The 18,791-nt window shown below is 42.2% G+C and overlaps 1 protein-coding gene across 7 annotated transcripts; it reads left to right on the forward strand.

The window, feature by feature from the left end:
• Positions 1-5: 5 nt before the first annotated feature.
• Rchy1 (ring finger and CHY zinc finger domain containing 1) lies at positions 6-15,970 on the forward strand. 7 transcript variants are annotated; one of them, XM_063245221.1, is made up of 9 exons: positions 6-162; positions 4,213-4,332; positions 5,031-5,146; positions 10,449-10,527; positions 11,262-11,306; positions 11,420-11,478; positions 11,576-11,602; positions 12,479-12,599; positions 15,346-15,970. In XM_063245221.1, the coding sequence occupies exons 1-9, from the start codon at positions 94-96 to the stop codon at positions 15,472-15,474; spliced, it is 765 nt and encodes a 254-aa protein (XP_063101291.1). In that variant the 5' UTR covers positions 6-93; the 3' UTR covers positions 15,475-15,970. The 7 variants fall into 7 exon arrangements, with proteins under 7 accessions (XP_063101291.1, XP_063101292.1, XP_063101295.1 ...); XM_063245222.1 differs by lacking the exon at positions 11,262-11,306; XM_063245223.1 differs by lacking the exon at positions 6-162 and having other exon boundaries at positions 4,213-4,337.
• Positions 15,971-18,791: the final 2,821 nt, after the last annotated feature.

An 18,791-nucleotide genomic window follows, 5' to 3' on the forward strand; every position in this document is an offset into this window, starting at 1 on the left:
CGGAGACCGGAAGTGCGCGTCACGTGACGGCCCGCATCACCGCGGCGGGCGGCGGCGGCGCGACGGGGCGGCGGGAGGCCTCCGGCGGTGCGGATGGCGGCCACGGCGCGCGGGTCGAGGCGGCAGGGCTGTGAGCACTATGACCGCGGGTGCCTGCTGAAGGTGACGCGCGGCTTGGGTGGGCACGGGGCAGGGACAGGGCGGCGGCGCTTTCGCGACCCGACCCAGGCCCCAAGTGCGTGCGGCGGGCGCCGGCCCGCGAAGTTGGGTCCGGGAGTGGTGAGGCGGCGCCAGGCGGCCGGGAGTGCGAGGGGGTGGGGGTCACGGACGGGTGACAGGTGGGTCGGGTCGTCCGCGCCTGCCCGCCTGCTAACACCGCAGGCGGGGGACGGAGACACGGGGACTGGTGTCTGTTTCGTCGCTGTTTCCGGGGAGGAGAGCCCCAGTGCAGAGATCAGAGTCGGCCCCGCCGGGGTCAAGTGCCGGGCTCGGGCTTGGGGCAGCGCAGAAGGTAGAGCAAAACCCCAGTGTGCAGGAGGCCCCGGGATCACTCCCACAACCCCACTCTCCAAAACAGAAAATCAGCTCGCTTTGAAATCCTGTACCCTTATCCTCAAATCTTAACTGCGTCTCTTAACAGCGAAGTGACTGAGCACGCTCTTGTTTAATTTTCCCCTACTTAAAATAGGGATCTCAGCTAAAGGATTGCAGACTACGGTGCCTGCGTGAGGCGCTTTCTCTGGAGTGACTGGTGAATTCTAGTTAACTACCATCGCCGTCATCTTCATCTTCATCTTCATCTTCATGTGTTCGGTCCGTTTATTTCACCAGTCAGTCCTTGTAGTCCCTGACCTCAGAGATGAGAATCAGGAGATACTCTTGGCATCCGGACAGCCGGAACCCTTCCCTGGGTCACTGCGCTGGCTGAATTGAAGCTCCTTCAGCCCTACTGAGATCTGTTACCCCCAGCACAATTGCTGTCTAAAAGGAATCTTGCCCTCTCTTCACTCTGAAGAAACCACACAACTCAGTCTTTTCTTAGGACTGAGATACTTGGCCCTGAGGAAGCTCAAACACTTCCTTTTCTCTGAGTACTAGAGGCCAGTGAGGTGTCAAGGAGGAAGTGATCTGCTAGTTCCGGAGTGCAGCAGCTTAAGTCAGATAAGAATTTAGAATTGGCATTTGAATTTGGCCAGGAAATGAGTGATAATTGTGACCTGTGTAAATGAAATGTCAGTGGAAAGATTGGGTTAAAATCTGATTGGAATGGATTCAAGAGAATGGCAGAATTGAAAGTAGCATGAATAAAACGTTCTTGGCGTTTTGCCTCGTTAAGTTTTACTGGAGAAAAGGCAGGGAAAAAAAGAGGCCATTGTTGCTGAAGTGAGGGATCATGAGACTATTTTTTTCCCTTTTAAGGTAGGAGGTGTTACAGCATACGAGGTGTTCCTATTGTTGGAAATGATCTGATAGAGAACATGGTATAATGTGGGAGGAGGAGGGGAGAAGACTTGTTAAGAGGATGGTCCTTGGGTAGGCAAAGGGGAAGAGACCAGTGCCTAAGAGACAGAGCTGGCCTTTGGGCCATGGGCTAACTGGAGATGCTTTATAAAAGAACAAAAGGCACAGGGAGGGGTATATTTGCAAATAGGTTGATAGAATTTGTGGGAGGATGTTTTCTTGTATTTCAGTTTAAAGAGGCAAGGTTGTCAGCAGAGTGTTAAGAGGGAGATATTTAGAGAGCAGAAAATACGAAGTGGTTATCTAATTGAGTCTTTGGCTCTAGAAAAAAGTAAGGAATTGTGGTAGTAGGGTTTTGCTTTTTCATGGCTGGTTATGATTTAAAAGTGAGCTCAAGGCCGGGTGTGGCCGTGCGGGTCTGTAATCCCAGCACTCAGGTGCTTTAGGCTAGAGGATTGCTTTGAGTTCAGGGCCAGCCTGGGCTACAAAGTGAGTTCAAGGCCAGCCTGTAGAGGAAGAGAGGAGGGCAGTCAGGTGCATGCAAGGGACGGCTGGGAGTTAATTGAATAGAGAAGAAACTAGTTAGAGTTTTGTTTTCAAAACTGAAATTCGAGGAGGTACAGTCTTGTAGTGGACCAGTGGTTCTCCAAGTGTGGTGAATGGACCCTGGGGTTCCCTAGGACTGTGAGGTTGAGACTGCTTTCTAGGAGTACAGTACTAAGACATCACATCAGTTGTCCTTTTCAGTGTGTGGATACCTGGACTGATGGTGGAGGGCAGTGGGGAAACCATTAGCATCCGTGCTGAAAAACTGATGGTGGGATCAAGACAAGGGCAGTGTACTCTATGTGTGTGTGTTGGTTTTTGTTTTGGAGACAGGGTTTTGCTGTGTACTCCAGGTTGGCTTTGGGTTCACTGTAGCTCAGGTTGGTTTCCAACTTGTGACGATCCTCTTGTCACACTACGCTTGGCTGTGTGTGTGTGACTCTTAATGCCATTGATGAAGCAGTAAAGCTACTGTGTCATTTATCAAGTCTCATCCCTGCATGCATGTTCTTTAATATTCTGCTTGACAAAATGGGCAGTTTTAATCAAGCACTTTATCTTGTGGAAAAGCTCGTATGTAATTGGATTGTAATGTGAACTGGTCACTTTTTTCATTTTTCCCTTGAAAAGCTGTGCTAATTTAGATTTGGGTATTTGGCAGACATTTTCTCAAAAAGTCTTGTTGTAAGGGAGAGAATTGACAGTATATTTTTTGCCAGTGATAGAATTCAAGCTAACTTCAGTGAGCTTGTTATTAGAAACTAACTTGCCAATACCAAATGACTGAACGAATGAATTTTTGGTTACGCATCAGATGTGCCAGCATTGGAAGATCTGTATAATTCAGTGAAGTGGTGTTTTGTAGATAACTCATGCGTGGGTAGAAGAACCTTCCAAGCACAAGACAGGTGAATGGCTTTCACTAGACTGGAAAGTAGTTTCAGGTTGTGTTGCAAGTGACATTTAAGAGTTGTTTTGGTGTAGTATCCATTCCTTTGAAAAGGCTTTAAAATGTTCTTTCCTTTCCTAGGTACTCCCTGTTTGTGTGAGGCCAGAGTGAAACACAGAAGTTTACTATGAGAATTCAGCTGTTTTGGGAGGGGGACATAGAATTGTCCTTAAAATGTTTGTTACATGTGGTAAACTTGATACTTTTATTTAAATAGAAACCTATCAGTTGTAGCTTATGATATGGCTACAGGAGTAGACAGAATACAGATAGTCAGAAGCTCCTTGACCTGCCTAGAAACTTCGAGGACCAACAAGTGGGCGCTTGTTCTGTGTTAGATGAGGAGGATTGGAGGACAAGGCCATGCAACAAGGAGCTGATGCTTTAGACTAGTTGGGAGGGCTGTCTGGGACATGCAGATCACTGAGATTTACAGGGCTAGTGTAGAAGAAAAAGGAAGCCAGCTTGGAGTTGAACAGTGAAAAAGCAATCTTGGCTTAAGGGGCCTCAAGATCAGATCTGCAAGGTCCTAGAATCCTGATGAGTGTTGGGTCAGCCTCTGCCTGAAAGTCTGTGTGTGCTCGTTAGGGTTAGGGAAAGACTCACTGGTAAACACCAGTGAAGAACAGAGTCTCTTTCTTTCTGCCTCATGGTTCCTAGGTGGGTGATCTGGATTACTGATGGAACTTTGTTCCTGCGGTCGAGCCAGGGACACATTTTCATGGCACTGTTTTTTTCCAAGCTTTTGGCAATCCAGGTTGCACAGCTGCAGTGTAGCTGGGTGTTCAGGTACTCAGGAAGGAGGGGAGAAAGACTTGGTGGCCAGCTGCCATCTTTGCCATGCTTGAAAGCAAAGGCTGTCTCTTCCTTCTTACCATTGCTGCATCTGCAATGAGGGATGTGGTTGAGGACTAATCACTGTTTATTGAGTAAATACGCATTTTGTGTTTGGGGATTAAAGTAAGGAAGCACATTTATTAGGATGTTTAGAAAGGAATTGGCTGTCTGCTGTAGGCTGAGAATGAGCAGGGTGTGGAGGGCCTGATTTTTAGGCTGGTGACCTCTCCCCTCTTAATTCTTGTGTTTTGGTGTTGGAGGTGTTGAAGGAATACTTAGCATAAAATGTGGCAGGACACAGTACAGTTAGCAGTGACCTTATAGGCATAATCTCTGACTGTCCCTGAAGAGGAGAAGAGCATGTGCTTTTCGCATGGCTAACATGTCTTCTCTCGCTGTGTGTGTCTTCTCCGTTGTAGGCACCTTGTTGTGACAAGCTTTATACTTGCCGGCTGTGTCACGATAACAACGAGGATCATCAGCTAGACCGCTTTAAAGTACAAGAAGTGCAGTGCATCAACTGTGAAAAAATTCAGCGCGTAAGGTTTTATGACATGTTTTTTGCTTCTGTCTGTCTTGTCTACCTGTCTGTTTGCTTTGAGGTCAGGTCCAGGCTGGGTTTGAACTTGTGACCCTCCTGTCTCAGCCTCCTAGAGTGCTGTAATTATAGGTGTGCGCCACTACATACACCTGACTAAAAAAAAAAAAAAAAAAAAATTGTAAGATAGTGAAAAAAATGTCAAAAAATTATAAATAAGACTAACTCTTAGAATAAGCAGTGTCTTTGGTTTAGATGTGTAAAAACTTGTAAAAATAAGTATAGTTTAAGTCTTGATAGGTAATGCTGGGCATGGTAGTACATGCCTGTAATCCCAGCACTTGGGAGGCTGAGTCAGGAGGGTCTCTGAGTTTAGTGCTAGATTGGCCAAACAGAGTTTAAGGCCAACTCATCTACTGCTTAGTGAGACCCTGTCTCAAAACAAAAGACAAAAAACAAAAACACTACTTGATATTCAAATAGTAATTCTAAATGTTTTGGTAGGTGTATTGCCCCCGCCCTCCGTTTTTTGGTGTTTTTGAGACAGAATTTCACTGTCAAAGCCTTGAAGTTACTTTGTAACCCAGGTTGGCCTTGAACTCAAAGTGATCCTCCTGCTCAACCTCCTGAGCACTGGGATTATAGGTATGTGCCACCACACCCAGCAGTTTATTCCTGTATTTATTTTTCTGTTTTTAGGCTAAGCAGTCTTGTGAAGATTGTAGCACATTGTTTGGAGAATATTACTGCAGTATATGCCATCTGTTTGACAAAGATAAGAAGCAATATCACTGTGAAAACTGTGGAATTTGTAGGTACTGTATGTGAAATGTTTCCTCTTTCTTTTTTCTTTCTTTGGAGACAGGTCTGGCTGTGTCAAGCAGGCTGGCCTCAAGCTCATGAGGATCCACCTGCCTCAGCCTCCTGAGTGCTGGGATTACATGCTCAGCCTCCTGGTTACCTCTAATGTACCTAGGCAGTACCAGTTTTAAAAATCACTTTTATTAGAGTATAATTTACTTTTGATAAATTACATCTGCATTCAAGTGTCCATTTCAGTGTGTTTTGATCTGTCTCTCTTGAAATACATTACACTGTTAGAAATTTTTTTCATCTCTTTTTATAGTAGTTTGGCACTCAGCTACCATGTGGTTGTTTTTATTTCATTTTTTTGTGGTACTGGGAATTGAACCTTTCTGCTTAGCTGTATCTCCAGCCCTTTTTTATTTTTCAAGATAGCATCTTAATTCAGTTGCGAGGTTGTTAAGGCAGTACTTGAATTTGTATTCTCCTGCCTCACACTCCTGGAGTGCTGGGCTCACACTGCCACACCTGGCCTGAGTACTTTTGCATCCACACATGTGTTCAGCATGTGCCATTGTGAGCCATACTAAGTAAATCTTGGTGTACCAGCCTCATAGAAGATGGGAAAATCTTCCGGTCATACGGTATTTTAGCAAACACTGATGATTTCAAGTTACAAAATTTTGATGATTTCAGGATACCATCTTTTTCTTCCAAAAATTGGTTATTCATTCCCTTTTTTTTTCTTTGTGGTGCTGGGACTGGAATTTAAGGTCCTGCACCGTGAGGCAGTGTCTCTCTCTGCGCAGCTCTGTCCCCATTCTTTTCCTCGTGTGAGAACGTTTGCCCATACAGTGCTAGTGAACCTGCTGGAGATGAGGGCCCAGACTGCACCCTAAAGCCTGCTAGCGCATTGCAATAAGACCTGCGGTTTTAGCTTAGAAAGCACCAACTCATACGTGAACATCCTTTGTCTCAAAAGAAAAACCCAATAATACGAGTGCCGAGGGTCTGCCCCAGCGGTTGAGGGTATCGTCATCTAACTGACTGCTCCTGGGACCAGTATCGCTATCTGGAGCAGCAGCTCTTCCTCTGAAGGTGTTTGGCAGCTTGGAAGACATGGCTGCCACGCCAGGGGTGCAGGAGTGCTGTGGTGCCTGCCAGGCAGTAAGGGGTGTTGCTGGTCATCCTGCAGTGTGCAGGACAGTCCCTGCCTGCAAGCACGCTCCCGTCCAAGATGGCCACAGTGCCTGTCCCGGGCTGCCTTGCTGCTCTCCGCCTCTTTGCATTTTGTCTTCTTCCATGTCTTGAATTTCCTCTGTTACTTTTTTCTCATTGCCTTTGAATGGAAAAGGAAAATTCTGATTTCTCAGCTGTGTTTATAGAAAACTAAAAGCGTCTACAAAACAGAGTCTCCAGACCTTAAAATACCTTCCTGGTTGATAAGTGTAGGGCTGTGAGCAATGGGATGAAGATGGAAGGGTTTGCAGTAGTGATACTATTTCATGTTGTATCAGTTTTTCTGGTGCTTCTGTTGTATTCTAGTTTTTTGGTTAGGATAGTTGGAAATAATTGGTAGTTTGTATAAATTTTAGGATACTTAATTATCAAAATGTTTCAAGATAGAGAAAAAATAAGAAATTTCTCCTTTGTTCTTTGGGAGAGCTCTAATACCATAAAATATTAACCCCACCCCCCCAAAAAAAATTAGTCTTCAAAACAAAATTAAAAAATCTGCACCAGGGCACAGAATGGATGTTTTATGATGTAAGCTTTGTAGTCTTAAAAATATGATAAATACTAAATTTACTCTACATCATTGCTTTGGACTTCTAATTTGCTTATTATGTACTGTGGATGTCTTATAAGACTGTTGGCTTTTATTACTGGGGCATAGAACTTATTTTCATAATCAGTGGCATATAGTTAGGAAATAAGGTATACAGTACCTAAGATGTTTTCGAATAAAAAAATTATTATTTTTTTTTTTTTTTGGACAGAAATCAAACTCAGAACCTTACACTTCCCAGACAGGTGCTCTGCTGCTGAGCTATATCCTTGGCCCTGTTTCATGTATTTTTGAGTATCATAAAATTATGTGACGCAGGTTTTAGACCGATGGTTATGATCACTTCACATAGGTACTTCAGAGGAGGTGTTTTCATGTCTGTTGTCATCTCTCGGAAGACCCTTGAATGTCTGTTTTGCAGTTGCCTTGAGTGCTGTGGCTCCCTGGAAACCCACCCTCCTGAAGGATTTGTAAACTTGTTTTGATTTTTAAAAAAAGTTCCTCACAGGTACTGAGAACAAAATCTATTGAGATTGACAGATACTGTCTTTGGTCAGAAATGACATATGACCATTAAATAATTATTTTTAAGTAAAAAAGCTCTCAAAAAATATGTTAAAAAATGTTTGTGTAATGGCAGCATTCTGTCATTTTAAAAATTATGTCGAGGCTGGCATGGTGGTGCATGCCTGTAATCCCAGCACTTGAGAGGCTGAGGCAGGAGGATCACTATGAGTTCAAGGCTAGCCTGGGTTACAAAATGAGCTCAAGGCCAGCTTAAACTGCATAGAGAGACCCTGCCTCAAAAAGACAAAAAAAAAAAAAAAAAAATCATGTCATTTGAATGTATGAATTCTTACATTTCCACTTAAATGTCAATCACACATTTATCCACCTGAATTTAGAGCAAAAGTGACGTTTTAAAGTAGGGGCAAGAGTCAGACATAGCAATGCACACTTGTCATCCCAGTGTGTTGTAGGCTGAGGCAGGAGGATTTCCATGAGGCTGAGCCTGCCTGGGCTATGTAAGTAATTCATGGCCAGCCCACACTGTGTAGACCTTGTCCCCACAAAACCCCAAACAAACGAAAACTAGGGACAAGGATATTGGGATAGTTGATTATTCATTTGGAAAATACAAAGTGGATTCTTTTTTTTTTAAAGAGAAACAAAAAACAAAAGAACCAGCTACAACAGCAGCAGTAACAAAAACCCCCAAATACGGATTTCAGGTCAAGATGATAGGAATTTAACAGTGGTTGTTAGTTGCCTAGTGTTGTCCTCAAAAGCATTGCTCAGATCACCCAATGCTGGCCTGCAGCGCTGATTGCTGACGGCTCCTGTCCTTGCACTAATGGCGCTAGTGATGCAGTTACCTTAGCTGTCTTGTGTATGTATATATTTATATCTATTTTTTCCTTTTCCCTTCCATCTTTTCTCCCTTCTCCATCTCCGGTTGCTCTTTCCCTTTGAGCAGTTTTCTTTCCCTTTCACAATATATGTTGCACCTTTTGGATCTTACTTTTTTAGTTTCTTACACCAGGAAGACAATGTGGTGTTTACACCTGTGAGTCTGGGTTTTGGTACTTACAAGTAGGGTCTCATCCATTTCTATTGCATCCATTTACCTGTAAAAGCCTTGAGTTTATCCTTCTTTACAACTGAGTTGTACTCCATTGTATAAAAACACCACATACAAGTGCATTCTGAAGTCTCTGTATTCACTGGAGTGTGATTTTACCATCGTGCAGCAGGAAGCTAAAATAACAGTGACTCCTCAGGAAAGGTAGAGGTATATTTGTCTTAGTGAAGTCCTGGCTCCTTTTTCCCCTTTCTCTGCGTGGGAATTCCTTGTCTGTACAGGCTCCTGTTTGGGCCAGTAGGGCGGTTGGTGAAAGGAAGGATATCCTGTCCTCTTACGGGCACAGCAGAATTTGATTGCTCTCTTCTATCCACAGTCTCCAGAGAAGGTGGAAAGCAATATTTATCCTGGACAGCTTTGAATAAGTCAGTGCATAGTTAAATGTTCATTTACTGTGGAGGAAGTAGAGAGTAGAAATTTAGGGACAACTGGCAGTCTTGCCTTTCCCCTGTCTAATGTAATAAACTTCAGAAGCACTAGGAAAGAGTACAGAGGAAAAGCTGCAAGTGTTTGTGGCGTACAAAGGATGGTAAGTTTATAGTCTACAGTTGCTGGAAGTCATCTGGGCAACAGGTTTTTAAGAAGCATAGTGACAAAGGAAAGTGGCTGTGCCAGGCAAGGTGGCGTTCACCTGTAGCTTTATGTACTTGAGGGGCCGAGGCACCAGAACCATAAGATGAGTATTTTTCAAATGTAAAAATGTATCTTCACAAGATGTTTCATTTTTTATTGTAGCAACTGAAGGTTGTAAATTTTAGTTAACAGTAAAGGAATACTTTTAAAAATGACAATATATAGTATCTGTAACATACTAATACTGTTATTCTGAAAGAGTTGTGTGTGTGTTAAGAAAAATAAAGCAGTTCATTATAGTAGGTGTAATCCTCAGAATATATTGTTAAATGAAAAAGTTGCAAAACACAGGCAGCACAGTGAGATGTGCTGTCGCCAGAGGAGGAGGAAGGGTGCCAGAGGAGAGGTGACCAGTCCAGAAAGTAAATGTAACATAGTAATACCCAGCTGCCTGAAGACTTTCTGTACAGTGGTACAGACAAATACCACAGTAGAGAAATGCGCAGAACAGGTCAACAGAACAGCTACAGACAAACAGTCCGCAGGGTTCATAAGCAGTAGAATGTGTTCTGCCTTGTGATTTGAGAAATGTGGATTTGTTTTTGTTATGGGTGTAGCAAGTGTTGGCCAGGCTATGGGACAGTGCCCTCTGCTGCCAGGCACTGTGGGTAGGACACTAAGGCCATACTTCCTTGTTGGAGGTCAGTTTGGCGGTGTCTCAGTGAATGACTTGGTACCTCCAGACGATTCAGTAGCCTCACTTTCAGGAACCTCCTTTAAAAATGTATCTTCACAAGATGTTTCATTTTTTATTGTAGCAACTGAAGGTTGTAAATTTTAGTTAACAGTAAAGGAATACTTTTAAAAATGACAATATATAGTATCTGTAACATACTAATACTGTTATTGTGAAAGAGTTGTGTGTGTGTTAAGAAAAATAAAGCAGTTCATTATAGTAGGTGTAATCCTCAGAATATATTGTTAAATGAAAAAGTTGCAAAACATCCTATAGGGAAGAATCTCTTGGTGTAAGGAATCAAACCCAGATTGTAGGTGTCTGTCCTTTCTCTCTCCCTCCTTCTGGATGTGCAGCTGTATAGTGGGACCCAAGCAGCATTAGGTGGGTGGGTATCATTCTGTTTAAGGTCCTTATATTCGGAGACAGGAATGGTGCTGAGGTCAGTGTTTATCCCATATCAGTGAGGTTTAAATTTTTTTTTTTAAACTGTAGAACTATCTTTAGGTGATGTATTATGAACAAAGTATCCTGTAAAATATGTAATCTTTTGGCTTTCTTATGTTTTGTTAGGATTGGTCCAAAAGAAGACTTTTTCCACTGTTTGAAATGTAACTTATGCCTAGCTATGAATCTTCAAGGCAAACATAAGGTATGTAAATGAGTTTGCAAATTTTAAAAGTAGTAAAATGTTTTCAAAAAGGAGCTTAAGGGACTGAGGATGTAGCTCAGTGGCAAAGGCAAGGTCATGAGTTCAATCCCTGGTATCAAAAAAAGAAAAAAAAAAGGAGTTTAAATTACAGTAACACTTATAGAATAGAAAGGCTTCAAACCTTGTTATTGTGTTATCCTAAGTGCTTTGTATTGGTCAACTTTTCCTTTGGTGGCACAAAATACCCAACAGCTACAGCTTAGAGGAAGAGAGGTTTATTTGGCTCATAGTTTATGGTGGCTTTGGTGACACAAGACTTCAGGAACACATTTTAGATGCAAACCCTGTTGTACCTCAACTCCTGGTTCACTTTCCTCCTGTCTACCAAATAAAGGTGAGATGCAGCGTGGTATATTGAGCATTTTTGCTATTTCAGGAAGTGTGAAGCCTGACATTGATGTGAAAATTAAAGACTTACTAAACTGACACGAGAAGCATGTTTTAATGTTAGCTATTGCTTTTAACAAGTTGCTTTTGGGGCTGGGGATTTACTTAGCGGCATAAGCACCTGCCTTGCAAGTGTGTGGTCGTGAGTTCAATCCCTGCTAATAATAAAAATGAAAAAGACAAAAAAAAAGTTGCTTTTATTTTAGCTTTTGCTGTCAGTACTACTGTTACAGCTGGCATTTTTATCTGATTAAGCTTTCACTAACCTGAGTTTCACTTTTAAACAGTGTATTGAAAATGTTTCTCGGCAGAACTGTCCCATATGTTTGGAGGTGAGGTGAAATGCTTTGCACTGGGGAGGTCGCCCGCCCCGCTCATCCCGCTTGGTTGGGAATCCCTGGGAGTGGGTGCTGTCTTCATTCAGCATTCGAATTTCCCTCTGCAGGACATTCACACGTCCCGTGTTGTTGCTCATGTCTTGCCCTGCGGACATCTTTTACATAGGTAAAAATAGTTTCTTCTCAAAGATGTTTGAAAATAGTGGCATTTTTGGAAAGGAAATGAGAGTTTGTTTTACTAAAATACTGTTATTTTCTTTCAGAACATGTTATGAAGAAATGTTGAAAGAGTGAGTTTTCATGGAATTTTAAAAATTATAATTGTAAGATGTCTTTCCTTTGCGTGTGTGAGTAGGGAGGTGGGGGGCAGATACAGCTGCTGCGTACACCTTCCTAGGCCTGGCAGGCGCTTTTGTCAGACCAGGAGGACAGCATTGGTGGACGGCCTAACCTGGCCCAGCAGTTTAGGAGATTTGAGACTGCACCTGAACTCCTGTTATGCCTTAGCTCTCCCCCAACTCAAGGGGATACCTGTGGTCTCTTAGCCTAGCTTATCAAGGGATCTAGTCCCTGCCAGAGGTGGTCACAGTATTGTGGAGACACCCAGGAATGGTGCTAAAGATTTTCTTAGGTACTAAATTGATCCAGTGATTAACAGCAAGGAAAACTAATTAAGAGACTATTTAAAAGTAGGACAAAAATGAAATGAGAAGTAGCTAGGAAGAGAGGACTATGTAAATGTATTTTGATTCTAATCGTTGGTTAGAAATGTTAATAACCAAACAGAGGGGTCTTGTTTCAAATTTTAAAAAAGAAATAAGAAGATCTGAATAATTTTTAGGGACCATAATCTCTTCTTTGCAGAAATACATTAAAAAAAAAACTGAGGTTGTTTAAGTAAGGAGTAGCTGCATTAGTGTTTTTAAGTATATGAAGTATATTTTATGAAGAATGTGGACTGGTTCTGTCTTAGAGGACTGAGGAGAAAGACTTAGGGTTTTAGAAAACACCATAAGATACAGGGTTTAATTTGACTCTCTTGCAGTGAGGTTTCCCAGGTCACTATGAGATTGCCTCAAATAGAGCTGATGACTGGAAGGCTTCTGACTGCTGGGCATGCAGCTGCCGCGCCCGTCAGTGACGCTGTTCTCTGTCTTCTCCTGCAGAGGCTACCGGTGCCCGTTGTGCATGCACTCTGCCTTAGACATGACTCGGTACTGGAGACAGCTGGACAACGAGGTGGCCCAGACGCCTATGCCGTCCGAATATCAGAACATGACTGTGGATGTGAGTACAGCCCATGCTTACAGTTCCTCAGGCTTCTCGTTGACACTTTTTAAAAACTTTGCTCTTCATGCTGAAATTCATGTAAAATGTGCTCTTGGGAATCCAGCCAAGAGTCTCGATTATCAGTCTCAAGAATGTAGCAACAAAAATAAAAAACAGAGACAAACATCGTATTCCAACAGTGGCTGGGAAGTCAGTGTCTCTTGATCCGGCCTCCTCACTCCCGTAGCAGCCACCCTTTATTCCTTTCATACTGAGAACAGGTGGGGCTGGTAAAGAGTCATGACTCCTCCAAAGACTTGGGCTCAAGAGGGTGTGGGTGATCTCTGGCTTAGAGGTATCCTGACCTTGAGTATAATCCTGAGATGATTCCCAGAGTCATAAGTGCTCTTACGCTTGGAAGAGTCAATGGGAAATCTCAGATGGGTGGTACCAATAATCCCGATTCTTCCTTTTATCCCATAGAGAAATAAGTAAAATTAGCCATTGTGAATCTGTGGTCCCCAACAATTGCATTGACAAATATCATTGTGATGCTTAGTGAGAAAAAAATGATCTTAGATTTTAGTATTGTGGAACGTTAAGGCCATTAAGAAAAAGTTCTAAGAGTGCAGTTCTTTGTGCAGTTTTTCCACCTGTGGACGGCAGACATCAGTGATGTAACTGCCTGGTGGGGTGGGGGGTGGGGATTACTGCTGTTTGTAATTATTTTCACTTTTATTTCAGGGAAACATAGGTGCTGAGTTTCGAAGTTTACGTTTTGGTTTTTCATGTTTATTATTGTTTTTGAATTCTATGTTAGACTTTATTTGGTATAAATAAGCCTATAATCTAGTATAAAAAGTATTTTTGTGCCTTGCCTTACAGAGAATGATCATCTGTTTTCCATTAATTGGGATGTGCTGCTCTAGTTTGTTTTCAGCACAGTACTGAGTTATACGAGGGGTGGTCCAAATGTGAATGCTTAAACTTGAAAATTTGTTGCCATTAAGGCATTGCTGTCACTCCTCCTCAGAGTATTTGCTCTCACTTTAGACACGCATGTCCCATCAGCGGCTCTGGAAGTCCTCTTTTGTTAGTGTCTGTATGAGATACGATGAAAAATACAGTGAGGGGAAAAGGAAGCTTATGCGTCCTTGTTCACCTTGTAACTGTATGGTTCTGGTGCTTACCCAAGTCAAAATGACCATGAAAGACAAATGTTTTAAATCAAATGAGGACAGCAAGGCAGCCCGTGAGAGAGAGCATAGCAAAGACACTGATGAAAGAGGACTTGAGGGCCTGCTTCAGACTGTGGCAAGGTGATGGGATAAGTGTGTCTGAAGTGGGAAGAAGCACTTCAGGGAGAGTTGGTGACAGTTGTTTTCACACACTGTATTTTTGAGAACATCTTGTAACTCAATGGGAAAGCTTGATAGGCTTTCTAGTGTTTTAATAATTTTTAGACATAAACATTTTCTGAACATGTTCAAATACTTCTACACACAAAGATAAAAACCAGATAATAAAGAAACATTTTTGGTTTGATTCATATTGGAAAGTTTCATAATTTACTGAATTAGTTAATGTGGACAGAGTCATGAGTTCAATTCCGAATACCCAAAAAAAAAAAAAAAAAAAAAATCAACAACAAAAACAGAATGGTCATTTAAGAGTTTGAATTTGTAATTCTGTGATTTTTTTTTTTAACCAGAGGGTGAAGTGTATTGTATTTCATATAGATATTTTTCAAACAATAATTTTGATAAGATACAGTTCATACACTGTACAGCTCATTCGTTAAAGTGTACAGTTCATTGCCTTGATTTTATTCATGGAATTGTGCAAACATTACCACAACTTCAGAACATTTTCATCGTCCAAAAAGAAACCCTGTGCAATACCCACTAGCACTCATTTTCTAGCCTCACGGGATCTAGGCAATCTTTGTACATTTAGGCAATACTTTTAAATGGATTGGATTCCAAATTATATCTTAGAATGAGTTTGGAAATTTTCTATTTACGATGATTTGAATATTCTAAAGCTTATGCTTTACTGCATAGTAGTATACTGATCTATTTTAAGAATAACTTTTTTTTCCACTTTTCAGGATTGAAGGACCAGAAGAGATTTATTATAAAATATCATTTTGTCATTTTAAAGATATCTCTTTATTCCGTTTTAGGAAACATTCTTTTTTAGACTTCAATTTATTCCTGAGACATAGTGGACTGAGACTTTGTGTAATAAAACTAAAAAATAAGCTTAAAAAAGCAAATATAAAGTAAATCTCACTTTCATTAACTGAGATAAATTTGTCAGTGCCAGTGAGGAATAATTAAATGTTATATTTTAAATTGTAAATATGAAGTATTGATCTGATTATACCTTGGTTAAATTTTGTTTGTACTGTTTATATTATTTGGGAGCGCTGTTGTGTTTTCTTTTTGGGAGAGTGGTGCTGAGACTGAATTCATGACCTTGCACTTGCCAGGCAGGCACTGTGCTACTGAGCTATATCTCTGAACTACTGTATTTTAAAATAAGCCACCTTTGGTTAAGCTGTGTTTTTATTTTCTAAATTTAGAACTACCCTAGTAGGTTCTTAGACTTTTCACTGAAAGCACAAAGGCGTTTCCCTTTAGGAGATGTTTAGGCATAGTGTGTGTTTTCTTGTGTGGGATGTTGTCAGGTGATTGTGGGCAGTGGCCTTAGTATGTATAATTTGAAGTACTTGCTTTGAAGTTCTCTCTTCACTTTTCAGATTCTCTGCAATGACTGCAATAGACGATCCACTGTCCAGTTCCATATTTTAGGAATGAAATGTCAGATTTGTGACTCCTACAATACTGCTCAAGCTGGAGGCCGTAGGATTTCACTGGATCAGCAATGACCAGCTGTACGTCACAGGAAAGCTCAGCTTTGTGATGTAGAAAAATGCTCTGTGGAAAAGCACTTGTGTCGTACTGTGTCACAATCAGTGCATACTGTCCCAGTGTCGCAGCACACATCCCTAACACAAGGATGGATTCAGGGCTCTGTGGAGTCATCATAGCTCTCTACCTGAGGAAAGCCCCTGCTTGTGTCGGGTTGGAATTTCCTTAGTGTCAGTTGTTGGGAAGCTGAGGATGTTTGTTAATGAAACTCGTAGCAGTATATTACAACTCCGTGGAATTTCATTCTAGTGTCACTGCACACAGTTCATTTCTAGTTCTTTATAGAACTAGACTTCTCATTGTATTCTTTAGGCGCTGCACTGTACAGAGAGAAAGTTCTTCCTTGTTAAAACCCTAATTATATATGCTTTTGATTTTTGTAAAAATAGTTCTTTGGTGCCTATAGATGAATTTTTCTGTAATAAGTGCTATTAAAGTTATATTGAAACAACATTTTATGCCAAGTTTTTTCAAAGGGTATGGGTTTTTGGCTCAATTATGACAATATAGGCCATTTTAAAGTGTATTCTTATTATAAGAGTGTTGGGGGAAATGTCATGTAAAATAATAGGTCTCCATTAGTGTTGAAAATAATTTCTTTAGTTGCTCTAAAATTATTTCTTCAAAGAATCATTCATTCAGCAGGCATTTATTAAGCAGCTACAAAACAGCAGGCATGGTTGGTTGCAGGTGCTATGGAGACCTCTGTGACCTGTCAGACAAGCCTCCTGACTATGGCAGTGCATTCTGCTATTCCAGAGTCTCTTGTATTTGATCAGCATACCCTCCGCCCTAGCAGTCCTGTGATCAAAACCAGAGGCATTCAGCAGCACTTTGTCAGTTTTTATTTTGAGATGATCTTTCTTAGTTGCCTGGGCTGGCTTTGAACCTGCTATCTTCCTGCCACACCTTTATGGATGTGTGCCTCCATACCCAGTTTTTTTATTTAATGTAAGCATTGGGTGTCCTTGTGGCAGATGAACAGATTGTTTCTTTCCTAAATGTCTGAAAGTAGGAGACAGATGAGGGAGGAAGGTGTAAGATATTTCTGGCAAGATCTCTGACTTCCTACTTTTTTGGGAGTGGAATAAATACATCTCTTACTTCAATAGCAGAGTTAATAAGCCTGCTTGGTGATCAGCTCAGTGCTTGGCTTAGTGTTGTGTTAGGAAGTAAAATGTGTGCTTACTGAGGAGCATTTTAAACACCAGGTAGCCTCCTGGCTTTGAGCTGGTTGAAGGTTTTATGAATAAAGATAGACCTAGGGTGGGAAATCCTAGCAGTCCTGACCCATTTTTTTCTTTTGTTGAGATCTATGCTTGGCGTAGGTGGCAGTATTGATTTCCAGCTTGAGAACCTATCTTTGTGTTGGGCTTCTATTTAGTCAGCCTTCTACTATAAAATTCCGGCGAGAACCTTGGTGTCAGAGGACTGTGCATGGATGTTTGGCTTGCTTGCATTTGGGCCATGGGAGGTAGACCGTCACTCTGGGGCACAAGATGGCAAAGACCTGCCCTCACAGTGGCTGGGAGCAGGTCCAGGGTCTCCCTCAAGGGCGTACTTCTAATGACTTCTCCGTGAGCCCCTGCCTCGTGGAGCTGCTGCTGCTTCTCAAGGTTGCTGCAGGCTGTGGGCCACAGCCTCGCACATGCCTTTAGCCTTTAGCACCTGTCTTCTTGTCCTGTCTGCTCACCATTAGGGTCCTTGGCCGGGGCTAAGCAGCCCTGTCTTTAAGTTGTGGGGAAGTGTAGAATCTGTTGCTAGGGATTGTAAGTATGAAGAAAAACTAGTTTCCAGATGGAATGTTTTTTTTACTTCTGTTTTTCTGCTAAACTAATTAAAAGTCATGCTACGTTTTTCTTTTGAAACGGTCTTGCTGTGTCGCCTAGGCTGGCCTCAGACCCATGCCTCAGACTCACAAGTGCTGGAGTTACAGGCGTGCGCCATCGTAGGCCCACCATGCTCCTGCTCTTGCCACAGAACCGTTGGCTCGTAAATAGGAGGGAGTGTAGGGCAGTAAGGGTCATGTGCCCTCAGCTCCCTGATGTGCCGGGGTCAGGCGTCGGCATTAGTCGTCAGCAATGTGGTGGGGTGGGTGGTGGTTTTGTGTTAGAGGAGAAAGTGGAGGTGAGAAGTTAATGCAGCTGTTACGTGCTGGAACTGGTCATCATGTCCCCTCTGTGACTCCAGACTCTTCAGGTGACATTGCCTTTGATTTAATGCATCAGCTGTTGCTGAGGAGCTCGTGATGTGATACGTTGACCCTGCATTTTTAGGTGGCTGTCATTAGCAACATTTTAAAATCTGATTTTATCTTCAACTCGGGATGCAGACTCGTCCAGATAATGTAGGATAGGTATGTGCTCTCTGATGGTGTCTAGTCGTAGGCTCGAGGCTGTCAGAGTCTCCAGGCTTGTAGTGTCCAGAGTTGCTTCAAGTGTTTGACCATACTATGTTAATTCAGTGCTTCGGTCCTCTCAGCAGCATTTGTCTGTCATCTTACCCTTAATTTTGCTTTTTTGACTTCAAAAAATACTTTTTATTATAGGGAAAAAAAGCAAAAAACTTGCAGTCTCGTCTTTCTAAGGTAACTTTCCATTAATAGATAATTTCACTCTTTCTGTTCATGGAGACTTGAGATACTTAGAAGAATGTTAACCGCTTAGCTTGATCTTAAGTACAGAAGAATTTGCCTCTGAAATAAGGTATGGTAGAACTCTGTGTTCCTGAGACAAATGGGTTGCCCTAGCACAGAATTTATACTTAGAGCTTACTTGTATTTTAACCAAAGCAGTCCTTATGAATTTCTCGGTCCTCATCAGCTTTTTCAAAAATCTCTAAAGAAATACCTGTCAAGGGAGTACCTTTTGGTTCTTCAGTTTCTGGTGTCATTTTAACTGGTAGGTGGATCTCTGCATGACACTTCAGCTTATATTTATTTAAAGTAATGGAAGCTGTTTTTGTCTGTGAAATCTATTTCAGGCTGTGTGTGCAGTGGCGGTAGACAGCGCCCCCTCAGGCCTCACGCACCAGACGTGGTGCTTTTAGAGTGTGATCATCACCAGGAGCTGCAGCTGAAGTGCTGTGAGAAGTGGCTCAGGTGGGCAGGGCAGGTCACCGTGGGTTCATGACCTGGAAGGGCCTATCGCCCTCCTCTCTGCCCTTCTCTGCCTCCTGGCCATCTCTCTGTGAGCAGCCTTCTTCCGGCCAGGCCCTGTCACCCTGCGGTGTCTGCTTTGGAGGCAGCTCACAGCAGACTGAAACCTCAGAACCA

This window comes from Cavia porcellus, unplaced genomic scaffold (genome assembly GCF_034190915.1).
Source record: "Cavia porcellus strain 051 isolate PalLab524CR breed Dunkin Hartley unplaced genomic scaffold, mCavPor4.1 scaffold_2, whole genome shotgun sequence".
Lineage (NCBI taxonomy): Eukaryota > Metazoa > Chordata > Mammalia > Rodentia > Caviidae > Cavia > Cavia porcellus.

What these genes read in the sequence shown, in the direction of transcription:
- Rchy1 (XM_063245221.1), top strand. Translation starts at nt 94, where the DNA reads ATGGCGGCCACGGCGCGCGGGTCGAGGCGGCAGGGCTGTGAGCACTAT. An exon ending in ACTGTCCCATATGTTTGGAG is followed by an intron (nt 11,307 to 11,419) that starts GTGAGGTGAAAT and finishes TTCCCTCTGCAG; the next exon opens with GACATTCACACGTCCCGTGT. An exon ending in TATGAAGAAATGTTGAAAGA is followed by an intron (nt 11,603 to 12,478) that starts GTGAGTTTTCAT and finishes CTTCTCCTGCAG; the next exon opens with AGGCTACCGGTGCCCGTTGT.